The sequence below is a fragment of the Coffea arabica genome, chromosome 7e, assembly GCF_036785885.1.
Source record: "Coffea arabica cultivar ET-39 chromosome 7e, Coffea Arabica ET-39 HiFi, whole genome shotgun sequence".
Taxonomy (NCBI): Eukaryota; Viridiplantae; Streptophyta; class Magnoliopsida; order Gentianales; family Rubiaceae; genus Coffea; species Coffea arabica.
The window spans coordinates 3,749,713-3,763,747 of NC_092323.1; the positions used below are offsets into that span (position 1 = coordinate 3,749,713).

Here is a 14,035-nt window from a genome sequence, read left to right on the forward strand (position 1 = left end):
TTCGAGTGCATCACAAGTACATTTAAAGCAATTAAAATATATAAAAATATATAAAAAGCTTATGGAGGCACAACATAATTAAAATAAACTGCACTTGTATTAATAAACGAGAACAAATACAACTGAAAGGAAAAATGGATGAGTTGGATGATACGAAACAAAGGAGAGCAAGTAAAAGATTTCGAGTTCAAGACCACTCACTCACTCGTCGTAACAAAAAGAGAGAGAAGGTATAACAAATACAACAGGTTGTATGAGAAAACATGCACTAAAACTAGATTATTGCATAATAGGAAGATAAGATAGAAAGGCAAAGAACGATAAGGCGAAAGATGTAAACTATTACAGTTTACAAAGCACAGTTCTTTCTTTAGGGAAATGCTTCTATTTCTTTTTGGAATTTATCTGATGTCAATATATCTCTTGTTTCTTAGACCCCCACGTGAATGAGCTGGTGGTTGGCGCCTCTTCCTTGAGTCCTCATGTCCCGGGGTCGAACCTCCGCAGCAACATCGGCTTCTCCGTGCATCTAACGTGCTAGGTCTGGTTGGGGCGCTGGGCCGGGCTGAAATGGGATTAGCCAGGCCGCCTTTAAGAACTTGACCCGGACATCCACTCCGTCAGAAAAAAAAAAAAAAAAAAAAAAGATAGTAGTACTACATCACTGTCCGTGCTAGATATCAAATCAAGGGTGCTACAGAATATTAACAAGAATGACCTTTGCTCAAGGCAGGAGCTATCAGGTCCTCGTAGTAGTGTTCCCCGTCCGAGATGAAGGTTTAAATAGCCAAAAAGGACCTCCACAACTCAGTTGTGAATAATGTTGCACAAAGGGTTGGTGCCCAAATTTTACCATATATGTACAAATAAAAGTAGATCATATATATATATATATTTTTTGATATTGTATATAATATTATGTTCTAATAAAATTGGTGTTTAAATTAGTTGTCATACATCTAAGATTGTTGACAATAATTAATGTATACACAAGTAATGTATAAAAAATTAATCTTTAAAACGTAATTATAAAGCAGACAAAAAGAAAAATCGTCAAGTCTCCGAGTCTTGAAACAAACACCATCGCCGTTGTCCCCCCAGCGCCGGCTTCGTTAGTTTTTTCTCTCGGTGTTTGAGATGGGGCAGGCATGAAAGCCCCAGAGACGGGTGACGAAGTGTTGAGTATTTCCTGACAATCATTACCCATCCCTACCTTAATCAGATGGCCTAATGACCACAATTAGGTAGAAGATTGGACATTGATGTAAAATCATTAAAAAAAAATAAAAATTGAAAGCAACTTCCAATTTGATTTCATCTCAGGAACCTTGTCTGACACATCTGACAACAATGGGGATAACCATGCACCCATCGCTACACCATGCGGTCCATTCCCTGAGTCCATCAAATCAAACCCATTGCCTGGCTGGTGGTGGCGCTATGGTCCAAGTTCCATAAACTTCCCTTTCCAACTTGCTTTTCTTATTTACTCTCTGAGTTACAACTATATATATATATATATATATATATATATATATATTTATCTTTTAAATATATGAAAATAAAAGGTGTTCAAATTGATTGATTAAATAATGGTTAGATGTACAAACTTTCACTTTTCAAGTGATTATTTTGTTATGAAATTTGACAAAACAAAGGCATGATGATGCGCATGGAACTCTCCAAGTCCCCACTGGTGGTAAAAGTGGCATCGTCCAAACCCGCTTTATTTTTTGATTCATAGTTTGTGTTCACAAAATTTGATTACTTTTTAAGTGTATATATAAGAAAGTGCAAATAACGAGTTGTGATGAAAATTGAAGATTAATTAGTAGCAGTATTAAATATGAAGAGTGCAAAATAATGAGATTGGTCCATTTATTTTTAACGAATTACCGTCCTCGTAAAGATGAGAAAGATCCACATTCGGTCATTCAATGAACCCACATGACCTGCCTCACTTATATGGGATACCAAATTGATCATAATACTCAAATTAGTGACCTCGATGTAAAGCTTATGGTGTCCGTCGAAAAGTGAAATCGCCTTTCCAGTCGTACATGCAACCATGTGAGGATTCGAACGAGTTCTAATCAAGTCGAACACTTTTTTTTTTGTTCAAGTTTGATCTGATTATCCGTACAATCAAATTCAGATGAGTTTTTATTAAGCTAAACTTGAATAGAGTTCTAGTAACTAGAAATTTTTTTAATTGTAAATTTTAATCTTATACTAATCAAGTCATTGCTCTAGTCGAGTTTCAATTTTATCAAACACAAAAAATACTGTTTAAACTTGACTTGATTAGTTGAAAAGCCAAATACAGAAATACTAACTGTTTAAACTTGACTTGATTAGTTGAAGAATCAAATTCAAACGAGTTCTTACGAAGTTCAACTAAATTTTAGTAATTTTGTTTGTCTTATAACCATGTGTATAATCATCAAATTCCTTTGGGGTCAAATGGAATGATAATTGGGTATGTGTTTTTTTTCCTTTTTTCACTGCATGCAAGCAGCAAGACTTAGGTTACATTATTATTACAAGATTACTGTTAAAACAAAATAAACGGCGATGGTGTTCGAAATCATTGCGTCAAATTAATTTACTAGAACATGGATGGCCATTATATGCATTAATCATCAAAGGTGCAACATTTATTATTATTATTATTTTAGATTATTTTCCAACGGGTTTAATATTTAATTTGTTTGAGGAGGAATTGGCCACGTTGGAGCTCCTTGCCAAGGGTCTTGCCTTGTGGGGAGATTATTCAATGGAAGAATTTAAGACGATGTTGGACCATATGTATCAAAAAAAAGGCTGGAGCTGGCAGCGATCGGAAAGAGAAGTTAAGGTGGGAGACCCCATTGTCCTCCCCGCTCTTCCCTCACCGGCAGCACATTTGTTTCCTTTGCTGCCTTTTGCTCCTGGGGCCCTTTTCCCTAACTTCGGCAACAAACAATCACCCAAGATATCCTTCGCAGGTGGAGAGGTCCACACCACTAAAATCTCCCTACCTCGCAACAACTTACCATTGTAACCTTATTTATTAATAATCTCTATATATATATCATGGACCTACCGACCGGCCGGCCGGTTTGCAGTGTAACCAGCATGCATATATTATTATTTGTTAGGAAAATATTTAGATAGACTTAATAAACGTGTATGTTTGTAAACTACAATTAAGGGCTATATATATCACATGCTATAATACGTCTAAAGAGGAAAAAATTTCTGATATTGCTTTATAACATTAAAATGTATTATATTAAATGAAAAAAATAGTACTATCAAAAATAAGTTTTCTTTTGAAGGTAGAAGAAACTTCCAAACAGACACGTAATAAATTTTTGTGTATCTCAATATTCACGTCATTTTGCAATATGTGTCACCACAACCCAAGTAGAAAACGTAAAACAAGAAATAACATTCACCAAAGCAGCACATTTTGAAGCACCAAACTTTTTTTTTCTAATGATGCAATTGGGTGACCGTACAAGTAATAAAATCCATAAAAAAAAGGGATCCAAATGGTGCCCTTTGTGTTTAACTTTGACGGGCAATAAAAAGAAATGTCTAAAAAGTTATTTTGGGTGTAGATTGGAGAAAAAATTCATGCAAAGAATGTTACTGGCCAATACTGAGTATTTAATCTATGACTTCAAATTCACAGATTAATCTTACTCAGACAGCCAAAATAAAAAATATATATATTGCCTTGCTTGCCCTTTATACATCAATTACATAATTAAATGACCCCTTTTTTTCGCAGTGGCCAAAATTAATGGATTTGTAAGGTCAAATGCTTGTATGTAGGTAGTAAAAACCTGAAATATGACTACTGATGTTAAACTCAGACCGAATCGATCGATTTGACCGGTTCGACCGTGAATCGGCTTTCTTTTCGAATTAGTTTGCAGAACAAAACCTTTTTGGTCAAAAATCAATAAAAAATGTAAAAGATCGGTTAAACCAGTGACCCGATTTGATTGTTGACCCAATTCTCAAACTTTTCTTTTTTATTTTCTCCAAACATAATTTGAGTTACCTAAATTGTAACACTTTTATTTACTAATAGGAATGAAAAAAATGCCACCTATTTAGTGTAAATACCAAAATCACTTGCATTTTTGAATGATTTCTAAATCAAGATGTTTTCATCTTTGTCATCTCATCAATTTAGCAAGAGTGATTCTAACTTACATTAATTTGTTTTAATTTAGTTTTTCAAATATTTTAAAAAATGGACATATTTTAGTCATGAATTTATATTTTTATGTATAATTATTATGTGTGTATTTGATTGTAAGTCTAATATTTTTGGAACATTTTGTATGTTTGACTGAATATAACTAAGAACTTAATTTCAATATTTCTGAAACTTATAAAAATAATAAATAAATTATGACATCATACTAACATTAACGAGTTTTCGTAAATGATCGATCGATTCGATACATTAATCCATAATATAATAGTTTAACCGAATCATTACCTAGTCCAAGTTTAACAACATTGAATATGACAGGACAAGTTAATCAGTTTGAGGTCCGGACAAAGCTTGCGCTGCGTCATTAATGTCTGCGGTGAAGGAAATGCATTGATTGCGACAATGGGCTGCCAGGCTATAAACAAAGGCAACATGGGGAAACTTGTAACCCTGCACCAGAGAGCGGTGTGGTTGGATTGGACCATAAGGTCGAAGATTATAAGTAAAAAGTCTCGATTTAAAATCTATTGTGTTTGGATTGTATTTTTCGTCATTTTTCATGGAAAAATTACTGTAGCGATTTGATATATGTGAGGGAAAAAGGTGATAGGGAAATGTGATCACGAAAAACGACAATATTTTCGGACGGAAACAAGCAATCCAAACAAGGCATAAGATCGTAAATAAAAGATTTAAATTTAAAATCTATCTCTTATAAAATGAACAAGTAATAATCCATGAATCACAGAAACTGGCCTCTGTGCCTCGCCAAATGCACACAGGTGAAATAAATTCATTCCTCCTTTACAAGGATAATGTGGAAAATAAATCATATAAAAATATAATAATAATTCACACAAATTTTAAAGTTTTTTCGATTGGTAATATTTTATAAAAATATAATTAAAAAACGTGTTTAAATAAAATACCACAGAAGAACTCCCCCCCCCCCCCCCACAAAAAGAAATAGATACTTTCGAAGAGAGAAAAAAAAATGGGACGCTTTCATTATTGTTTTAACTCATAGGAGTACTGTACGTGCAGCTCCAAAAACTAAAATGGTCCTAAAATCTACTTGCTGTAAATGTCTATTACTATTAGTACAGGGTAGTTAGTCTTTAGCTGGTGACTATCAACAAAAGCAAAAGATATTAATTTTTTTTTTTTCGATTGTCATCTCTACTCTTACTCCTACTCCTACTCTATCAACGGGGGAGACTTAACTGAGCTTATAGGGACCAATGGGGACAGAATCACCACCGGACCAGTGCATCCGTCTGAATTTGAAACAGAGCCACAAGAGTGGCATTTTTGGTGGGAGGCAAGGTTCTCCACCAAAGCCTTAAGGGCTTGGTGGTGGCCACCAGTCCAAGAGCCGGTGGTTAGCAAAAGATATTAATTGATGTCGTTACTTTATGAATTATGTGGTGAAAGCCGTATCACATTTTTCAATTAGTCCTCTTGCGGTTGGCACAGTCCCTGTCGATCATCAACAGCGAAGAAGATAAGCCCGAAATAATTTCAGCCACGACACACCCGAAATAACATCCAACTTCAACTATTCCTCCTGAATCATGAATTTGAACTTCATATAATTGTCCTGTCAGGCTGATGATTTGTTGAATTAACAGCCAAACTCCTTTTGTTGTTTGTTTTTTTTTTTGGCCCTTTCTGCGGTCGATGAATTTGCAGTCAAACAACTACTGCTATTGGATTGCACCACTGAGAATTGAAAATACTTGCTCTGTTCATGGGCCGACAGATACTGATACGGTCATACTAGCCTATTCTACGAGTTATAGGACTTCAAGATCCAATCATGAGAAAAAAAGAAAAAAATACAATCATGAGAAGAAATTAGTGACAAGTAAGTTACCTGCTATTGTGACCAAAGGCAAAAGATCACTACTCTTATTTCTTTGGCAAAAGTTCTGTTCCATTCAAATGGGATCCTCACAACTCAATCATATGCATATATAGACTGTCTAGAGTTTGAAATGCAAAGAATTTATAATACTAGCTGTTTCTTGTTAGTTACTGGCGTTTCCTTGAACAATTTTACGCTGTGAATCAAACAGAAATATCCCTGTCACTTCATTCCATATCGCACAATCGTTGTCAAGTTGTAATTAAAATGAAATTATAAGGATATTTTCATGTTTTTACGTCAATAGAAAATCTAAAGAGGCTCCAAATAGGGATAGTTCCAATGACCACGCCCATTGAGTAAAAGGTAGTTTCACACGAATCAAGATAACTAGTGAAAAAAGCACACTCTATGGGTGTGCAAATTAGGAAAAAAATTAAGTTTTTTTATTAAAATTAATAAAAGTTATTAGAAGGGCATTTTTTTCGATATAAAACGAAGTTAAAGTATGATTTTTTCTGGCAAACAAACAAACAAACAAAAAAATAGAAGTTATTGAAAGTAAAAGTTGTTAGAAGTCACTAAACTTAAATAGTTACCATCTTTTAGGAATTCTTGAATCTTATATGGGTGAGATTGAAAAATGAAAATATAATACAAAATTTTAATACCAAGTGTCTCCTCATATACTGTAATACGTACAGCAAGATTTAAAGGGAGAAGAATGATTGAGGAATGAGTACGTGTGGTATACAAGTCCCTCAAAAGCCTACTAGTCTAGTGTTTAGAGAGAGTATTTTGGGGAAAGAAGAAGGAAAGAAGAAGAAGAAGGAGGAGGAGGAGAGGAGAGGGCAATCGTGTCAAAAGGAAGCCCATGGCCATATGGTTGATCGAATTAAATATCTTTATCCCACCTATGTCGCTGACCTTTCTTCCTGGCCATCTCTTTCCCTGTATTTACTTACCGCTCCGTCTCTTTCTCTCTCTCAGTCCTAAGACATGGAGAGTTAATTACACTACATTGAGCTCTCTCTCTCTCTCTCTCATCTCTCATTTTAGAAACCGTGCTTTGGTGTGACTGTGTGAGTATAGCAGCAGTATATAAAGAGCCGCAAGAGCCAGAATCTTTTCGTTGCTGATCATCACCAAAATCATTAGTCGCCGAAATGGGGCGATCTCCATGCTGTGATAAAGTAGGCCTCAAGAAAGGGCCATGGACTCCTGAAGAAGATCAGAAACTGTTGGCTTACATCGAAGAACATGGACATGGAAGCTGGCGTGCCTTGCCTGCCAAAGCTGGTGACTTGTTTTACTCAATTTAACACTTCCTACTTTTTTTTTTTTTTTTTTTGCATTATCAATCATGCTTCATCAATCAACGGCTAGCTTTTGCATGATGATAATCAGTGTACTAAAAGTATGTATGATGCTTCCCCGCTTGCAGGCCTTCAAAGATGTGGGAAGAGTTGCAGACTTAGATGGACCAACTACCTCAGACCCGACATTAAGAGAGGAAAATTCAGTATACAGGAGGAACAAACCATCATTCAACTCCATGCTCTCTTAGGAAACAGGTGAACCATTTCTTCTTATGTTCCTCCATTAATTTTAACACTGTTGTTGACAAGTACAATGAGTAATTAGCTTCAGGGAATCCAAGAGACCATATTTCTTATAGGTTGGGATCCTATGTATGTATTCCCAATTTTTTTTTCTTTTTAGTCTTAAAATTCTGGGATTCTTGAGTCTACTTATGGCACTGCCCATTTTGTGAATCGGATTTTATTTCATGGCAGTAATTTATGTATACGAGCCTCTCAAATAGCTTGCTAATTAGTAAAGCAAATGTATTTCATCAGAGTCTCATTAATTAACGACTGCTTCAATCATTCCAATTCAAGGGTCGGTGCTTCCTAGCTAGTTGCTTCCATAACATATACTTATGTGGACGAGTTACTGTACGAGTAATTCTGCTCTGGAAATGCACAAGGCTAAAAATGTGGCGTATGGTTCTTCTGTTTTAGTGATCTGCCTCATGGATCTTGTAATTTTCTTCAACGTGGCGAAAGAAAACAGGATTTCGGCATTTGCTTGTACATTGGTCGGGCATTTTTGTCTTTGTCGTCACGGAAGGAACTGAAAATTTTTGCTTTTTGGTATTCGGTTGATGTTAAATTTTGATATAATCAAGGGTTTTGTTCTTTTGCTGTTTTTGAGTTTGTCTTCTTATGTGCCGGTTCCCTTAATTGTTCTCAGGTGGTCGGCTATAGCCACTCACTTGCCCAAGAGAACAGACAATGAGATCAAAAACTACTGGAATACGCATCTCAAGAAACGACTGGCCAAAATGGGGATCGATCCAGTCACCCACAAGCCCAAAACCGACGCAATCTTGTCCAACGACGGCCAGTCCAAGCATGCAGCCAACCTCAGCCACATGGCTCAATGGGAAAGCGCCCGCCTAGAAGCCGAAGCCAGATTGGTCAGACAATCAAAGCTACGCTCCAGTTCATTCCACAACCCCCTTGCTTCTCCAGAGTTTTCCTCCCCCTCCAGTCCTCTCACCAAGCCGGCCCTGGTCCCTCCGGGGCCGCCACGCTGTCTCGACATACTCAAGGCGTGGAACGGTGTATGGACCAAGCCCAACGATGATCAAGCCGGTACAAGCGCTGGTGGTGCCGCGGCGTCAGTTACCGGGCTAGCCGGTGACCTGGAGTCCCCCACATCTACACTTAGCTATTCCGAGAACGCACCCCAAATGTCATCCAACGGAATTGGAGATAGTTCCACGGCTTACATCGAGTTCGTGGGGAATTCATCGGGGTCTTGCGAGGGGGGAATGATGAAGGAAGAGGGTGAAGAAGATTGGAAAGGCATTGATAATTCCATGTCGTTCACTTCTGGACTTCAGGACATGGCCATCACTGTGGACAATACTCATAACAGTGCATGGACGGGGGAGTCCCTCAGGCCAAGTCCTGATTCTCATCAACATGTTTCTGGCGGCGGCAATTTTGTGGAGAGATTCACGGACCTCTTGCTTAGTAGTTCCGGTGGCGGCGACCGGAGCTTTTGCGAGGGCTGCGGAGAGTCTGATAACGGTGATGCTAGTGGGAGTGCCGGCTCGGGAGATGCAAGTCATGACTACTTGGAAGATAACAAGAATTACTGGAATAGCATTCTAAATTTGGTGGATTCTTCACCCTCTGATTCGCCTATGTTTTAGAAGTTACGACTAATGAGAAGCCTTATGATCATCAACTGTTATAACCACAAAACGAAGAAGTGTTGTTTCAATTGTCCATCAATTGATTTGAGTCACGGTCGTCAAATGCATGCTACGGAGCAGTAATATTTCTCATCATTCGTAGGGATGATGAAGTTAACTAGGTATATTCATCGAGTTTCCGGAGTCTCTCTGGTTTCTTTCTCGCGTCCATTGTCAATAGCTCTGTGTTATTCTACTCCTTCCAAAATTGTTACTCTCTGGTGTCAATTGATGATTCTCCTCTTTCTCTGACATTATCAATTACTTGCTTTCTTTACAAAGATTTTTTTTTTCCTGAATTCCGGGGTTGAGAAGGAGAAATAAATAAATCGATCTAGATTACTGAGTTATTTTTAATTCTATGAAAGAAAACAATGAATGAGTAGTTTTCCTGCTATCACATAACCGCATGGTTGTCAGCAGCAGACGATGCTCCCTGGCTCTGCAATCTGCACAAGAAAATTTTCCTAACGAACTAAAAGGAGAATTCTCATGCAAAGAAAATGGAATTGATCATCGCGAATAGATGCCGACGACTACATAATTGTCCGGATGAAAGAAAGGCGTATTTATGATGGTCTTTACTGCTGTTGGTTACGCGTCACATTCTTGGTATGGAGAAATATCCGAAGCCTACTTGATTCAAACCCCCCAAACTCAAAAATCATACTACTGCTGCTACTAATACTGCAAATTTTGGGCATCAATAACTACTCCATTATGATTCATGTGCAGAACAACCATTGAGGATAGCCAATGTGAGGAAACAAACCTCTTTGCTTCTATATTCTACTGCCTTCCTGATACTGTTAGATTTTCTAACTTCAACCCGCTTACTTTTCCATCCATAGCTTTCACAGATTAGGTTCTGCTGTGATATTTCAGGCATATTAAGACATTTGCCGGTCCTTCTCGACAATGATCTATCCTATTCTTACTTAATTTGGTATATTAGGGTTTGTAAGCAACAGAGTTTAAAGATCTGACTTGCATTAGTAGTCAGGTCCTAGAAACTCATACGATCACTGTGGAGGCCAATTGTGGATTTGTCCACCTCGGCACCGTCTTGGGGTTAAGGGTGCTCAATGGGTACCAGGCATTCAATCCAAAGACCTTTAAGGTCAAGGGTTCGAATCCTGGAGAGGCCCCCCAAGGTACACCAACAGGGTTTAAAGGGGTGCTCAATGGGTACCAGGCATTCAATCCAAAGACCTTTAAGGTCAAGGGTTCGAATCCTGGAGAGGCCCCCCAAGGTACACCAACAGGGTTTAAAGGGCTCACCCTTAACCCCAAGACGGTGCCGAGGTGGACAAATCCATAATTGGCCTCCACAATCACCTTATTATATATTCACCTTTCTAACTATGAAAAATGGGATCTAAAGTCTAAACTAAGCGTACATCAAATTTGCCCTAGGGATTGATCGACGTGTCAATATTTTTCCCATGAAAATCTAAGATAATTTGGACAACAATATCGATCAAAGTCGTCCAAGAAGCGATATTCTCACAATAACAAGCTTAACCCTTAATGCTTAGATCAAAAAAAAAAAAAAGAAAGAAATTTACGTAGATTTAAAACTTGGCTCATTACTCCACATGCTATTTCTACTGTGCAAAGTATTAACTTATGTACGTGGCTCAGTGTCGAGAGGTCGTAATCGACCTCGAATTTTAATTCAGAGAGATTGCTATGGCAGGGAAGATGCATGTGCCAATGGAAGTGGTCGACCCGAGTCCTCTGGGATGCCAATGGCCCCATGCTCATCCACACTACTTGTACGCATAGTTGTCAAAATCGCGATCCGGATAACTAAAATCGATCCGGATCGTATTCAAAGTCGCAAATCATATTAATCTCTGTAGGATCGCATAGAATCGTAGCAGAATCGGTAGGATCATGTAGGATCGGTAGGATCGTACGATCCTACAATTTTTTTGTAAATTTGTGAAATACGAAGCTTCATTCTGCAAGTAAATGAAAATATTTGTGGTATATTTGTAATTTATCAAAGAATTGCAACCTTTAATTGCAATTAGGAGCTTTTTGGTAGGATCTTACGATTCTACGATCCGATCCTGTGAAACTAAAATCGATCCTACGTAGGATCCCGATTTTACAAACCTTGCTTGTACGTCGTCAATGGCCTATCAAGTCTCACCGGATTTCTCTTTGTACACTCTTACTTTGTCCTTCAAAGTTCAAAGTATTGTTTGTTGAAGTTCAAAGTTCAAATTTGGGGTACTTTCCAAGTGTTGGTGTGTCTAATTAACTTTGGGATACTAAATTAAATAAGGTCCCGTTTATTAGTTTTTTTCAGGACAAGTGTAGTTAAATTGAAATATATATATATATATATATAATATTTATATAATTAATCTTTTCTACACTGACAGTATATACACTGTTAGCGTCGGATGAATGATAAACTCAAATTTTAACCATGTATCATGGATTCAACAGTGATAGTGTATACACATGCATATATATATACACACACACATATACACACATAGACACACACACATGTGAGGAAATAGAAAGAAATAAATGTGAATCCATACAATATTATTATAAATAGAGAAAGGTAATAATTTGAATCAACCTAACTTAATCAGGGAAGGAACTATTTTGGCTAAAGCTTCCTCGTTTTACTAGTACTATTAGTATTAAGTCAGTGCATCCAAAGGTTACTGTTTTTCTCAAAGCTACCCTTTTGGACAGGGGCAGTGTGCCGATCAAATATTTTTTCACCAGACATTCCAGGGATAACCATCTCCTCATATTGTCACAACTCATTATACAAGCTCCATCTTCCAGTCCATATCTCTAGTCCTGAACTTTGACTTAAACACCTAAAAGCAGCCAAATTATTAATACGAAAAAGTTCTCATTTTCGGTAGTTGGACGTTGAAAGCTCGTTTGCTGATAATCAAGCTGGAGAAAATCTGTTCCGGGGAAATTAGAATTACGGCTGCCAATGCTAGCTGTTACCTAGATATATTTCTAAAGCCACAATAAGTTCATATGAGCTTAAGAATACCTTAATGACCACTTGCTAATGCTGTTACACCGGTTATTTTCCGTAAAATTGGAAGAATTTTAACGTTTAAGCAGCCCAAAAGTAAAAATAAAAAAAAAAGGAATGAATAGAAACACTCAGCCCTTTCATTGATCACCCCTAATTGCGAGTCTCAAATCTTGGTAGTGGCTCACGGACTTGCGAGTGTTTTGGAGGAGGGGTACAACCAGGTTGAGGAATGCTTAAAATATATATATATATATCATAGTAAGATATTAAACGTGAAAATGGTTTTGTTAAATTTTTAATGGATTTTTTCATCAATTGATACAAGGATCCCTAATTTTAATAAGAAACAGTGGATTGACGATTAAATTGACAAAATGACAAAAAATGCGCCATTTCTGTTAATTCAGTAGGTGTTTTGAAATTTCAAATAGTTCAGTAGTCAAAAACACACTACTAGAATGATTTAATGGCTACTGAAGTTTTTAGTTTTTTTTTTTTTGGCCCCCAAAACAATTACGTGAATGAGAACAAACGGAGGCATCTAGTTAGCGGACTTGGAGATATATAATTAAGAGTTGCAGCTTAAAGTTATAAATACACGTTCATAAACGATTATCGTACATTTTAGTGAATGGCCAAAATTTTTTTTGCAGGTATATGATTTGTCAAAATGCTAGTCATCTCATAGAGAAGGATGGGTTGCGTGATATGAGAGAAGGGAATTTGACATTTTCCATTTATACTAAAACAAAAAAAAAAAGCTTATAAAAAATGCTATTCATCTCTAAATTATGTAATTATGTAGTAGCACTTGTGCCTAAATTTGCCAAAAACATAAATGACTGAAATCTTTCATTTTTTTTTTCAAAAGTTAAAAACTTATGGACCGATAATATTTTAAATTTATCCAAAATAAAAGAAATACCGTTAAAAATCGGATGCAATTAAATTGTTAGACCGTTTCACGTTCTTTTAGTTTGATGTAATTCAAGTGATGATGTGTTTTCTTGTGGTTGGTGCTAAAAGCTGTCTGGTAACGTCTCGATTAATTGATGAAAATAATGCCATCAAAATTCTGGAAGGATAATTTCTTCTCTTGCATTTAATTAGATGAATAATGAAGCCAGGCTGTGAGAAAAGTTGACCTTAAAAAAAAAAAAAAAAAAAAAAAAAAAATATTGGCCACATTTAGGCGGGCAATGAATCGCCTTTTTTATTTTTTTGGAGTACAATTTTCCCGAAGCAGCGCCGGCGCGTGCTTGGAGCATTTATATCGTCAAGTCATATTAAAGACCATATCACATGGGCTTCCTTGAGTCAGAGAAGCCACGACCAATCCGGGGGCTTATTGAATGTACTAAATGGTAATTTTGTCACATGGATTTCTTGCATTTTCTATTGCACGCTCGCTGATCTGCTTAGCCACTCACCATTGCTTAGCTTATCAAATTCGTAATTAATAGGTCTAATCTTATTGATAACTAACTTTAGATTTGATTAGGAGATATAATATAGCATCTCTTCCTAGTTCCTTCCCATTGGTCATTGATGTCCAAATTACATGAAAGTTACGCATACCTTGTTGTTCTTATTAATAATTGTTCTGCAACCAATATTCTGAGCGCTGTCTCGTGGAGGGTTTCGTCTAGTGAT

General features: G+C 36.9%; 1 protein-coding gene across 1 annotated transcript; it reads left to right on the top strand.

The window, feature by feature from the left end:
* The first annotated feature begins 7,024 nt into the window (after positions 1-7,024).
* LOC140011487 (transcription factor MYB16-like) lies at positions 7,025-9,612 on the top strand. The gene is made up of 3 exons (XM_072060463.1): positions 7,025-7,382; positions 7,528-7,657; positions 8,340-9,612. Exons 1-3 carry the CDS (start codon positions 7,250-7,252, stop codon positions 9,307-9,309), a joined length of 1,233 nt encoding a protein of 410 aa, XP_071916564.1. The 5' UTR covers positions 7,025-7,249; the 3' UTR covers positions 9,310-9,612.
* The last annotated feature ends 4,423 nt before the right edge of the window (positions 9,613-14,035 follow it).

What these genes read in the sequence shown, in the direction of transcription:
- LOC140011487 (XM_072060463.1), top strand. Translation starts at nt 7,250, where the DNA reads ATGGGGCGATCTCCATGCTGTGATAAAGTAGGCCTCAAGAAAGGGCCA. An exon ending in TGCCTTGCCTGCCAAAGCTG is followed by an intron (nt 7,383 to 7,527) that starts GTGACTTGTTTT and finishes CCCCGCTTGCAG; the next exon opens with GCCTTCAAAGATGTGGGAAG. An exon ending in CATGCTCTCTTAGGAAACAG is followed by an intron (nt 7,658 to 8,339) that starts GTGAACCATTTC and finishes AATTGTTCTCAG; the next exon opens with GTGGTCGGCTATAGCCACTC.